At 47.0% G+C, this 13194-nt stretch overlaps 1 protein-coding gene across 2 annotated transcripts in view; it reads right to left on the bottom strand.

Moving 5' to 3' along the window:
• LOC147241285 (uncharacterized) overlaps positions 1-13194 on the bottom strand; it is a 42334-nt gene that overhangs the window by 16537 nt on the left and 12603 nt on the right. Inside the window, exons 11-39 of one of the 2 annotated variants that reach the window (XM_086192350.1) lie at positions 12828-12983; positions 12584-12694; positions 12397-12507; positions 12211-12321; positions 11871-11981; positions 11652-11762; positions 11460-11570; positions 10036-10146; positions 9448-9555; positions 9244-9354; positions 9058-9168; positions 8381-8491; positions 8123-8233; positions 7714-7821; positions 7449-7559; positions 7101-7211; positions 6590-6697; positions 6292-6402; positions 5945-6055; positions 5747-5857; positions 5535-5645; positions 4994-5104; positions 4454-4564; positions 4059-4169; positions 3876-3983; positions 2718-2828; positions 1835-1945; positions 1182-1292; positions 831-941 (exon numbers count right to left, since the gene is read on the bottom strand). In XM_086192350.1, the coding sequence (XP_086048476.1) occupies positions 831-941; positions 1182-1292; positions 1835-1945; positions 2718-2828; positions 3876-3983; positions 4059-4169; positions 4454-4564; positions 4994-5104; positions 5535-5645; positions 5747-5857; positions 5945-6055; positions 6292-6402; positions 6590-6697; positions 7101-7211; positions 7449-7559; positions 7714-7821; positions 8123-8233; positions 8381-8491; positions 9058-9168; positions 9244-9354; positions 9448-9555; positions 10036-10146; positions 11460-11570; positions 11652-11762; positions 11871-11981; positions 12211-12321; positions 12397-12507; positions 12584-12694; positions 12828-12983 (3252 nt within the window). The remainder of the gene's footprint in view (positions 1-830; positions 942-1181; positions 1293-1834; positions 1946-2717; positions 2829-3875; positions 3984-4058; positions 4170-4453; positions 4565-4993; positions 5105-5534; positions 5646-5746; positions 5858-5944; positions 6056-6291; positions 6403-6589; positions 6698-7100; positions 7212-7448; positions 7560-7713; positions 7822-8122; positions 8234-8380; positions 8492-9057; positions 9169-9243; positions 9355-9447; positions 9556-10035; positions 10147-11459; positions 11571-11651; positions 11763-11870; positions 11982-12210; positions 12322-12396; positions 12508-12583; positions 12695-12827; positions 12984-13194) is intronic. The other variant, XM_086192351.1, reaches the window with a different exon arrangement.

The raw sequence follows: 13194 nt of genomic DNA, 5'->3' as shown, positions 1-13194 counted from the left end.
GCTGAGACCCAGGCTAGTTAGCTTAGCGCAATGGCTGGTAGTGGGTGGAAGTGTTAGCATCAGCTTAAGTCTAAATTCTTGCTTGTGTTGTACGTCGCTTTGGACAAAAGCGTCTGCTAAATGAAATTGTAGAATTGTAGCTAGCTCAGGTCCAGGCTAGTTAGCTTAGCCCAATGGCTGGTCGTGGGTGGAAGTGATAGCATCAGCTAGCTCAGGTCCAGGCTAGTTAGCTTAGCCCAATGGCTGGTAGTGGGTGGAAGTGTTAGCATCAGCTGGCCCAGGTCCAGGATGCTGGTGTGTCCAGCAGGAATCCTCCTCCTCCTCATCATCATCAGTAGCAGCAGTCGCTCTTCTAGTCCTCAACAAACCTTTGGTTCTGTTGACCCAAGTTCCAATGGAGCTTTGGAGGTGCTGCGTCAAATCACTGCTCCCAGTCAGGAAAGTAGTTCTGGCTACGTGTCTGATTCTACCACTACAACGTCTCCTCATGGTAAACTGGTATTCATCACCAAGGTTACACAACCCTCCTGATATTAATGCAGGCAGAGACGCAGCTATGCTAACACTTCCCACCCACTACCAGTCATTGTGCTAAGCTAACTAGCCTGGGTCTCAGCTCCCTAGAGAAGCATCTCTGTCTTCTCGTCTGTCTCTTGGGACGATCGACTCCTTTACCAGAGAATTGGTCTAATCTTTGGTGGACGCTTGTCAAGCAGCTGGATTGTAAACAACACATTTGCTGGCATGTAAAGCCGTGGGACATTTCCCCACCCCTGGCTCTGGGACCAGAAGCAGAGACCCTCCCTCAGCCTCAGCAGAGTTCTACTCACCTGACTCTGCAGCTCAGATACTTCTTTGGCATGAAGAGTGTCTTGAGTCTCTGGCAGCTTTGAGTACAGAGAGCTGGAAGCTTCCTTTTTCCCCGCCTCTTTATATTTGACCTGGAAAATAAGATCCAGCATCATTTGAATTGCGTGAGATGTTGTGCTCTTCTGCAGGAGAACGACACACTTTTCTTTCTTTGGGTTCTTCAATAGAGACTCAACACATGAATCAGAATGAGGTGTGTTTGGCTAAACTGGAGATGAAAAAAGGGGACGTGAGTGGGTTCTATGTGAGGAAGAAGTCCAAGTGATTCTTATACTTTTGTTCAGAAACTGTGTGACACCTCTCCGGTGTACCTCGCTCTGAATTTCCGAGACGGTTTTGGCGAATTGGATCTCGTTGGTCTCGGGCAGCTGTGAGTAGATGCTGACAGTCTGACTCTTCTTCCCACTCTCTTTGTACTTGTTCTGAAGATGGAAAACCACCATGTAACATCACAACAAAAATAAACAAACACTCCAAGTTATTTTTTTCTGCATCTTTTAGAGTTTGATTATTTGCTTCGAAACAAAATTTTCTGTTTATTTATTTGAGGGTTCGTTGTTTGGTCGTGTGTATGAACCACAGTACGTACACAGACGTAAAACAGGGTTTTATATTTGTCCTTTCCTCCTTGTTCTCTGATTGGCTCTGGCCCTGATCCATCTCACTGCTCACAACTAAATGCATCCAGCAGCCGCCAAGCAGAGGCGGCGCTGGTCTTCTGGGGATCCGCACCCAACACATCCATGACCACATCCATCAACATCAATCATCCAATATGGCCGCCAAGGGAAGTTAGCAGCAGGGACAAAGCCAACAGGGAGTGAATCGCTTCGTTATTTACGGTGTTGATATTTTTTATCGACTCAAGTTCCTCTTTTTTTCCAGGTGACAAGTGGTACCTGTGTGTGTGTGTGTGTGTGTGTGTGTGTGTGTGTGTGTGTGTGTGTGTGTGTGAGAGACCTACCTCACTCTGTATCTTTGTCATCTCCTGGGCAAACTGGGTTTCAGAGGTCTCTGGGAGCTGAGAGTACAGTGATGATGTCATCTCTTTCCTCCCATCATCTTTGTACTTTTTCTGCCCAGAACAAAAATCGAAGGAGCCACTAAATGTTTGGTCACCAGTGAAAACAGTCGGAATGTCATTCAGCTGGGACCAGTTCATCTCGGGGTGGAGCGACGACCAGGATGTTTGCAAACCTTCCCAGCAGCAAGATGACCAGTGAGCAGATGAACCGTGACCATGCAACATTTAATTTGGCGTAGTTATCTTGAGAGCTCAGAACCACTCACACCAGAACTCAATACGAACGACATTTCTGACCCTTTATTCTTTCAAATGACTACATTTCATGACCATTTTGCTGTTGCTAAATAGCTTGTAACTGAAGTCACTCTTGAGGGCTGCGAGTTAATACCCTTCAAACTGTGGTCGTGTACAGCAGCAGACACCATCAACCTGCTGGCTGAGGCGACCTCGGATGGTTGTGGCATCACAGCTGAAAATAACTCCTCTCTGGAGAACATGAATAAGGGTTTATCCTCCAAACCCCACTGAAGAGTTCTACTGGGGAGGAAAAGCCTGAAAAATCAGGAAAATCGTTTTAAAAATAAATGTTAAAAAACAACAAAACAAAATGGAGGTTGGCGGATGTCTTCACGTTCCAGCACGTCTGAAGGGTCGGACACACAAACTGTCAGTGCACTGGATCTAAATGTTGAGAAAACATGATCCGGCTTCAAAGACCACAACATCCCCCAACCTTGTGATGGTGGAGGCGACTCATCTACTTGAAACAGGACGGAAGTGTAATTTTCTTGAAAAGAACCAAAACCAAAAGCAGACTCACGTCACTCCGCAGTTCGCCGGCTTCTTTGGCGTGTTTGGTGTCCAGAGTTTCAGGCAGTTTGGAGTACAGAGACGCCGCCGCCTGCTGCTGTCCAGCCTGCTTGTACTTTACCTGAAACACACAGTAACCAGAAATACACACCTTATCAGTCCTGCATCCTATTGGCTGCTGAGGAGGTAACTTCTCTATGACATCACCAGAGGCTTTAATCAGCTTCACGTCCGATTTGAGTCTGAATCAGTAACAGCCACCCGGACAGGAAGAGCCGCCAGACAGAGACTAGAAGATGACAGTCCTGGTGGTTTGGTAGCTAGTTAGCATCTCTAGTCCAAGAGGAGAACAGCTCCAGACCATTAGCCAAATCCAGACCTTCTTATCTCAGAGCTGTCAAAGTCACTGCAGGAGAATGTCAGCAGCACTTCCCCACCCGCTGCTCCGCACTGACGTGTTCAGTGGGCGGAGCCAAGTCTTAACTGATAACACTGGAAACATGAATATTGAGACACAATGAAGAAAGAACGTCTGATACCAACAAGCTAACAGTTAGCAGTGATGTGATGTCAGCTGACTCACAGGACCCTTAGATAACACAGGTCACCCCGACACACCTCCGATCAAAGCGTTCGTGGATGACTGATCACACGGCTGGATTAGGGAGACATGGATTACACTGAACGACAACCTGGAGAGTTTGTTTTTGGACCGTTTCGCTGCTGTTAGCTGTCAGTCTCCATTAGCTTCAAGCTAAACATAGGTGGCTGGTTCTTGCTGCATTTTAGAGTCACAAAGAAGTGATGCAGGAGGGAGAAAACATCGTTGTCAAGACACCTATTAGGGAGTGTAAAGTTACAGTAAAGCATTTTGGGGGGAAGTATTGTTTTAATGCCCGACACATACTTTGATTCTCTGGTGAAAACTGCATTATGAAGGAAAAGTACTGGAACAAAAAGGTGACAAAAGTATCAAATCAAAATTATTAACTTCAAGTCAGTCAAAACCAGCTTCAAGTTGTGTTTAATCTGAAAGATTTGAATCAGTTTACTCAACTTAGATTGACGCAGCATCAATAGGAAGTACAACTTCTTAAACTTCTTAACAAATTTTTCTGCTGCTTCCAACTGAATGAGTCGGTTCCCTGCCTCGTTTGGTGTTTCTCACCTTGCTGTGCGTCTCCGCCATCTCTCTGACAAACTGAGTCTCCAGAGTTTCAGGAAGCAGCGAGTACAAAGTGTTGGACAAGTCCTCTTTTTCTTTCTTGTACTTTGCCTTCAAAGGAAAAACAAACTATTAAATAGAGCAAGTATTGCGTTGAGGAGGAGGAGGAGGAGGAGCCTTCATTACCTCGCTCTGGATCTCAGACACATGTTTGGCGAAATGTGTCTCTGCTGTCTCTGGGAGGAGGTGATAGAGGGACGAGGACGCGTCCTTCTTACAGCCGTCCTTATACTTCAACTGCATCACAGAAACATGAGCGTCACCCAAGGAAGGTGAAGTCATCACGCACAGACAGGGTGGAGGTAGAGGTGCACATACTCAAGTAAAAGCAGGAGTTCTGACAATTACTAAAAATAGAGAAGTACCGACTCTTAAATGTACTCAAAAGCAAAGAGTAATGGTTTTGTTTCTGCTGCAACGTTGCGCGGGACTTGGATGATGTGATGTTTCCTGCTGGGAGTCTCAAGATCTCCAGGGCCCAGGAGAGGAGCTCCAGGCTCCAGTGATGAGGAGCAGGTCACCTGGCTCTGCAGCTCCGTCACCTCCTTGGCCAGCTGAGTCTGGAGGGTTTCAGGGAGGCTGCAGAAGAGGCTGGACGCCAGCTCCTTCTGGACGTCCTCCTTGTACCTCACCTGCAGGGGCGACACCACCAGATTATAATCCATCCAAAATTAATGATGTAAAAAAAGAGAAGAGAAGAACATTAGAAGCTGCTGATGCAGCTCACACATCATCTACAGCTGCATGACACGCGCCTTCTGTTTGCAGACACACAACTAGGCTGGAGCATATCTGACTGAGATTGTTCTGGCTGGTATCGGGATATGATTCCTGATATTACCCATATCTGAACAGACAGGCCTATTTCACTGACAATGGTGGGATTTTAGCGGTGATCCCTAACAAAAACAGACACGAGATCATACATGTGTCCTTCCTTTCCTGAGCCTGTGACAATCATCATTATCTGTTGTCATTTGGAAAATGAGTAGAAAAAATGTTGCACGGTATTTGTTCTGTGTGTGTGTGTGTGTGTGTGTGTGTGTGTGTGTGTTCTCCACCTGGCTCTGTAACTGAGAGGTCTGCCTGGCGTGTTGAGTCTCCGGAGTTTCTGCCATCACAGAGTAGAGACAGCTGCCTGCCGCCTGTCTCCCCGATGTCTTGTACTTTGTCTACAACAACAGAACCCACGTTTTTATGTTGATATGCATGAGACCCGTACGGCAGTGGTTCTCAACCGGTGGGTCGCAACCCAAAAGTGGAACGGAGAGCCATTCTGAGTGTCAAGAATCAAAGAAGAAAATGGAGGGAAAACAGTCCTCACTTTCACAACACAGGCCAGACCAGCTGGAAACTGCTGCTGTGCGTAGAATGCTAAACAGGCTACATCAGCATGCTAATTCACTCACAGGGACAATGCCAATAGGCTGAGGCTAAGCTGAGTTCATGTCTACCATCTTCACCATCTTACAGTCAAGTGTTCATTCGGTGAGATGTTTCACTCCAAACCACGAGTGTCAAATCTGATGAGTTCTGAAGCAACACATCACGCAGAAAGTGTTTTCTGCCCAGAGAGGTTCAGTGTGAGGCGGCTGGACTCACATCGCTCTGCAGCTCAGAGACGGTTTTAGCGTACTGAGTCTCCAAGGTCTCTGGCAGCCTGGAGTACAGACTGTGAGAGAGGCACTTCATCCCATCCTCCTTGTACTTAATCTACAACCAGACACAGAAGACAACCAGATTACGATCCCTGACGATGGAAAATGGCTCTTTTCATACAGCTGGTGTTCAGTTGTTCCACCCTGTGCTCTTACGTTGCTCTGCATGTTGCTGAGCTCTCGGGCTAACTGGGTCTCCAGGGTGTCGGGGAGCTGGTGGTAAACGGGACACGGCAGCTCCTTCTTTATCGCCTCTTTATATGGGATCTGACACAGATTGACAGGTGATCATCATGCTGGCGGTTTATCTAGTCAACCTACTGGGGATCAGGTGTCACATGTACATGCATCTACCTGACTCTGCAGCTGGGAAGCCTCCTTAGCATGTTGTGTCTCCAGAGTTTCAGGGAGTCCATGGTACAGAGACATTAATGCCTGCTGTTTACTAGCTTCTTTATATTTAACCTGAAAACCATGACAAAAGATGAAGGTTTAGTCCTCCAGTCAGTGACAAGTGTAAGGACAACAGGAGCGTCTGCTGTTAGCTTAGCCGCAGAACTGATCCTCTCCTGGGTCCTCCACCAGCAGCCAATGGGATTGGCTACAAGCCATTACTGGGAACCACACATCACCGGTTCCTGAGTGAGAAACAAAAATAACCCCCTCACACATGGCAGAAGTTCCCCATCTCCTCGACCCACCTGACTCTGCATGCCGGCCACCTCTTTGGCGTGCTGAGTGTCCAGTGGGTCGGGCAGGACAGAGTACAGGTTGACGCTCTGCTCCTTCTTACCCTCTTCTTTGTATTTGACCTGAAGATGAGACAAACAACAACAAGGATGATCATAAACCTGCGTTGACCCGTTCAGAACCACCACTCGGAGCCTCTGACCAGCTGTTCCTGACATTTAAATCAACGCGTTTGTGATCCAATATTGATTATTAATTTATGACATAGAAGTAACGACAGAGACCCTGGTCCCATGAAGAGCTGTTTACCTCACTGAGTATCTCCATCTGCTGCCGCGCAAACTGAGTGTCATTGGTTTCGGACATCAGGTGGTACAGACTGGAGGAGTGGCTCTTCGCACTCCGTTTGTACCTCAGCTGGAACAGAGGAGACGAAGATCACTGTCAGTTTGCTCCGGGAACAAAACAGTTCCACTGCACAAAGATGAAGGAAATAAAAGCCCAGCTGCTTCCTTTTGACCTTCCCTGACCTTGTCCTTGACTGACCGCAGATTCAAGCTTCAAGCTCACCTTCACTCCCTGGTCTGTTTTCTACATTTGAAAGCCTTCTAGTCTTAACTTTTGTTAGCTTAAATATGAATTTTAACCTGATTTCTACTCAACCACGTCACGTATCAACAGATCAACTGGAACTGGGCACCGTGGTGGTCTGCCTCCATGACTTGTGCCTGTCAGAGTCCACTGGGACACAAAGATGAAGGGAAAAGTTTTGGAGGTCAAAGATTTGTGTGTGTGTGTGTGCATGTGTGTGTGTGTGTACCTCACTCTGGAGCTGCGAAGCCTCTTTGGCATGTTGCGTTTCCAGGGTCTCTGGGAGAGTCGAGTAAAGAGAGCTTGTTGCTTCTTTCTTTCCCGCTTCTTTGTACTTCACCTGAAGTGGAACACAAACACAACAGAACGTACCGAGAACTGCCTTCAAACCAGATGACGTTTTTCTCTTAAAAAAAACAAAAAAAAAACTAAATGGAACATTTAAAGAACCAGATGGGAACTGTAGGGCTTTTGGTACCAAACCATGATGCTTGTAGAATGCTCCCTGATGTTTAGGGACACGGTTCAGCTTAAGAGAACATGTGGAGAACGTCCCCTCCCACTGGGGAGCTCTCACCTCACTCTGCAGCTCAGACACAGTTTTGGCGAACTGAGTCTCGCTTGTTTCTGGTAACTGAGAGTAGAAACTCTGGGACAGGCTCCTCTTCCCGTCCTCCTGGTACTTGTTCTGAAACAAACACAAATGACACAAAGCCGTCAGCTTACAGAACAACAGACCCGCGTCACCGCAAACCTCCATGGAGACTGAAAGATGCTCTTTTGAGGGAACTCTGCGGGAACCTAAGAGATGGATCCAAACCGGGGGACTGAGGGGTGCCCACCTTGCTCTGCATATCCGTCATCTCTCTGGCGAAGCTGGTTTCTGTTGTGTCAGCCAAGGTAGAGTAGAGAGAACTGGACATCTTCCTCCTGCTCTCCTGGTTCTTGACCTGAGAAACCCAGCGGGAGGACGTTGACAGAGCTTTTTAGTTCTTGATGAAATGGACATTGAGTTCTCTCTCTTTTTAACCAACAAGAACTGAGAGCTGGTCCTAAGCAGCTGCTAGTTCTGGTTCACAGTTGGTTCATACTGCAGTCCCTTTAAGTACCAGCTTGTGTTACCAGGGGTCTTAGAAGCAGGCCTTGACATAACTGGACACGCCTCTTGTATCGTAGCAACACGACCACCACTCTACCTCCAGACAGACAACCATGTCCTGGTCTTACGTCCATCTGCAGAGCGGAAGTTACCTGACTGAGCAGCTCGGCGGCATCTTTGGCGTGCTGCGTCTCCATGGTGAGCGGCAGCACGGAGTACAGGCAGGAATGAGCTTCCTTCTGACCGGCCTCCTTGTACTTGTTCTGTAATTATGATCCAACACTCAGTGACTCAGACAGACATGTGACAGCTAACACAATCAGTGGAGTCAAAACCAGGCGTGGTCATGGTCTGCTCGCTACGGCCTTGGAAGCCCACCAGACTCCCGTCCTGGTTCCTGGTGTTCCTACCTGGCTCTGCAGTTCCGACAGCTGCTTGGCCAGCTGAGTCTCGGTGGTTTCTGGGAGTTGATGGTACAAAGTGCTGTGGTTCTTCTGCTTCATGCCTTCTTTATATTTCACCTGCAGCAGACAAAACGCAGCATTACATGGTGGCTTCATGCGCTGCAGGGTTTTCAATTTCCCTGACTCTCTGCGGCCCGATGTTTGGTGCAGGAGGTTTTCCTGAGACTGGTTCTACTGACTCCAGAGCTGTCAGACCAAAAGCCTAATTTTTGCTAAGAATGGTTCCTAAATTCAGTTTATCCAAAGTTCAGCAGCCTCTCTGTTGACTGAAGGCAGGACTTCAGTTGTATGTTGATGAGAATCTAAGGATTTCTGTCAGCTGCATATCAAATTCTAACAGTCCCATTTGCATTCAGGCTGTTCGGTGTCGGGGGATCATTGAGCTCGCAGCAGGACAAAGAGGATGGTGCATTTGAGAGTTGTAAACGGCCGTCAGTCATTAGCAATTAGCCATTAGCTTCAAGCAAATTTTGTGGCTGGCCCTTTCTGCATCCTGGAGTGACAAACAAGTAAAAGTAGTAAAAAAATCATCTTTAAGAGTTCAAGACTCCCATTAGTGAGTGCTTGAAAGAAAAATATGCGATTCTCACAGGGAAGAGAAAAGGAAGTGGCTTTGGGAGTACCTCACTCTGCAGGGCAGTGAGCTCTCTGGCGTGCTGGCTGTCGATGGTCTCCGGCAGCAGAGAGTACAGGTTGATGCACATCTCCTTCTTACCATCTTCTTTATACTTCACCTGGAGACACGAGGGAGTTTTATCTACAGCTTCATCCACCAGCTGGAGGAAATGATTCCAACCGACTGTTCTCACCTCGCTGAGCAGCTCGGAGACGTCTCTGGCGTGGGCTGTCTCCAGGGTTTCTGGCAGCAGGTGGAACAGACTGGAGGACAGACCTTTCCTCTGAGAAGCCTTGTACTTCAGCTGCAGGAGCAGATATAACAAGAGGGGAGGGTGGATGCTTGTCACAGTGCTGATCACGTGACTACAGTATACATGTACTTGCAGTATCGGTACCTCACTCTGCAGGTCGGAGGCCTCTTTGGCGTGCAGTGTCTCCAAAGTCTCAGGTAGCGTAGCGTACAGAGAGCTGGACACGTCCTTCTTTCCCTTTCTGTATTTTATCTGATGGAATAAGATGATACTTCAATGTCTGGAAATATTATTCCACTCAAATTGGAACATTTGTGTGTGAGTGTGACAAAAAAGACAATTCTTGAGGCGCTACCACATAAATCTGACATCTGACTTGGTTGGTCCAATTTCAGCCGCTTCAGATCGCAGACATATTTACCTGCTCCACCCCGACGTGGCACGGCTCTGTTTAAACGCAGAGAGAGTTTGCGGGCTGCAGAGGGGAGCCAACTATTTCCAGTATTTGACATTTATTTCATTTTGTTTGCCAGTGTGTAAAGGCAACACTTGCATCTTTGACATGATACCAGAGCTGGGGAGCAGACTTGCTGATTTAGTTTGCTAATGAAACTGAAATATCAACCTTCATGGATTCTTAATGAAACAATCATTGAATGAAAGCAGGGGCTGAGGTCCAGTTTGACACCAGTGTCTAGAACTCCAACTGTGTCGAGTCCAGAGGTTCCTCACCTCGCTCTGAAGCTCTGAGACGGCCTTAAGCAACAGCGTCTCGGAGGTCTCTGGCAGCTGAGAGTAGACACTCTGAGAGAGGCTCTTCATCCCGTTCTCTTTGTACTTCCTCTGTTAAAAACAGTTTGTTCATCATCACAGCATGTTCTGGGTAGAACAGTGCACGAGGAGGTTCTCTCCTGCAGGCAGATCTACTCTTGAAGTCATTTTCTACATTAAAAAAAACAACCCAGTAGGTCAGAAAACAGCGTTTAGATAAATACAGAACAGAATTCACAACCGTCAGCTGCAAACGCTCTCCTGTTCTTGTGTTTCCTTGTTTGTATAGTAAAGAGTTTTGCTTGCATCCTGGTGAAGCAACGGCGAGCTGAGCCTCATTAGTGTGATGCAAATTAAGGTTTGCAACACAGATCTCATCTTTGATCCCTTTTTTTGATGGTAATTAGTCCTGTGATGATCAATTCACCTGAGAAACATCAGAGGAGGCGATGAGGAGGACAGCGGCTCTCCTGTGACTCCGATCGCGGTTGGTGTCCAGCTGACGTTCTAAATCCCATTTGAGAGGATTTTGTTGGCCCTCATCAAACCTGGTTTACATCATCAGATCTAAACTAACCAAAACTGATGCAGTTCACTGGAGTCAAATCTGACAGAATCTTGTTGTGAGTAATCTAACAACATCTTCAATAAACCAATCCAAATAACCAAAGGCAATCATGTCCACTCTAAGATATCAAAATTAACCTCATCTCCCTGACTATGATGTCATCTAAAACACATCTAATCCTGTACAGGGTTGTTTATTGACCCTAATCTGTGCTACGAACATGGAATATGATCGGATAATTCTATAATCTAATTTTACAGCCTCATCTGTTCTGAAAGAAATCTGATTCAGTTTTATTAAAATGTAATTTAGCCTCATGCCAACCATCTTCATTCATTTAAGCCTTGTCTAACCTAAGTTGACCTAATTTACTTTCATCAACTCTAACCTCACCCAGATGTGATAGAATTGAACCCAAATGCAACCCCAAAGCAATCTAATCCAGTCTGGTCTAACATAATCCATCCCTACTCTAGGTCTAATCTCATAGAATGTAATCTAATCTTTCATAACCTAACCCTCATATAATCTAAACTAAACTAATCCAACCCTGGTTTTGCCTAATCTGAACCAATACAATTATAATTCTAGTGTAACTTTAAACTTGATCTAATCTAATCTGATAGGACCTAACCCTGATGAACTCTAATATAAATGTTACATGGAAACATGAATAATAACCAAATACAATTTAGATTCATGGAAAATAATCCCTTGTATACTATAATCCACCCCCAAACTAATGTAATCTAATCTAACCCTTGTCTGACCCTAACCTACGATAATCCTAACCTTTGTCATCTACTGTGAGGCTCACCTGGCTCAGTGCGTCCGTCATCTCTTTGGCAAAGCTGGTCTCTGAGGTGTCGGCCAGAGTGGCGTAAAGCGAGCTGGACATCTCCTTCTTCCCGCTCTCCTTGTATTTATTCTGGAGAGTCCAGCATAGTTAACTTCAATCTGCTGAGTTGTTCTTGACAGAACTCTCGTTAGCGGCGCGGCGCGGCTGTACCTGACTGAACAGCTCCGAGGCCTCTTTGGCGTGCTGAGTCTCCAGAGTCTCAGGTAGACGGGCGTACAGGCAGCTGCTCCCCTCCTTCTTCCCGGCTTCTTTATACTTCACCTGCAAACATTCGAGCCACCGTGTGAATCCATCAGGGTCAAACTAGAGGTGGAGGTTTCCCTCAACACTCAGAGGTGTGATGTGGACGATGTGGAGGAGGTGGCCTACCTGGCTCTGCAGCTCTGACAGCTGCTTGGCCAGCTGAGTCTCCGTGGTTTCAGGGAGTTGATGGTACAAACTGCTCTGAATCTCCTGCTTCACGTTTCCTTTGTACTTCAGCTGCAGCAGCGAGAGACGACCAGCGTCAATGCTAACACGCTAGTTAGGATGAAGACAACAAGCGGCTACATTTAACCTCATTTCAGCTACAAAGACTGCATCTGATGTGAGCATGTGACTGTGACCTTGGACCACCAAACCCAGTGGACACATGTCTCCAGACACGTCTGAGATATTGCGATACGTGTTACGAGGTACCGGGACCTTCACTGAACCACATGTGACCTGCCTCACTCTGCAGGTTGGACAGCTGTTTGGCGTGTTGGGTGTCAATGGTCTCTGGCAGCACGGAGTAGAGGTTCATGCTCATCTCTTTCTTCCCTTCTTCTTTGTACTTCACCTGCAGGAAGAAAACCAAGGTCGGTTGGACTCACCTGGGGTCTGGACCCTCAGGTATCAGTTTGCTGATATTTACCTCACTGCAGAGCTCAGAGACTTCCTTGGCGTGAGCCGTCTCTAAGGTGTCAGGCAGGAGAGAGTACAAGGACGAGCTCACGCGCTTCTTCCCCGCGTGCTTGTACCGGGCCTGTCGATCAGACAGAAGGTTACAGCAGCATCGTTCAGCCGGCGGTCAGATTTGAGGTGACGGCATCGGGTCTCACCTCGCTCTGCAGCTCGGCCACACTTTTAGCAAACTGAGTCTCGGCCGTCTCTGGTAGCTGAGAGTAGAAGCTCTGGGACAGACTCTTCCTGCCACCCTCCTTGTACTTACTCTGAAAGGATGGAAATACTGCGATACTACTGCAAGAGTTTTTAATGAACACTTTTGCTGTCAGAAATTAGCTATGGCCCTCGTTGCTGTTTTAAAACACAAATTATGAATCTGTTTTCGAACAGAGTAATGACCTTTACACCTTCAAGAATAGTCACTGCGGCAGCGGGCAGTACCTCGCTCTGCATCTCCGTCATCTCACGGGCGAACTGGATCTCTGTGGTGTCAGGAAGCTGCGAGTACAGAGACGTCGGAGCTCCTTTCACCAGCACTTTGGGACGATAATTCACCTGATGAACAGGTGAACAAGTGAGCCGGGAGCACAAGGGTTCTACTACCTCGCCCCCGCAAACACGACAATACAACACCAACGTTCCACCTGGAGAATCGCATGTTCAGTGACATTCAAGGACGGGTTGGAATTTACGTACTCTACTCAATTTAAGAGGGTTAAATTAACAATGGAGGGTAAAACTTTTAAAATGACTTTTTTTTTACTTA

Source organism: Aulostomus chinensis, chromosome 21 (genome assembly GCF_037954235.1).
Source record: "Aulostomus chinensis isolate RoL2024-O1b breed Wild chromosome 21, RoL_Achi_v1.0, whole genome shotgun sequence".
Taxonomy (NCBI): Eukaryota; Metazoa; Chordata; class Actinopteri; order Syngnathiformes; family Aulostomidae; genus Aulostomus; species Aulostomus chinensis.
Note: the sequence above shows the minus strand (reverse complement) of the source record. Positions and strands in the feature narration are given on the sequence as shown.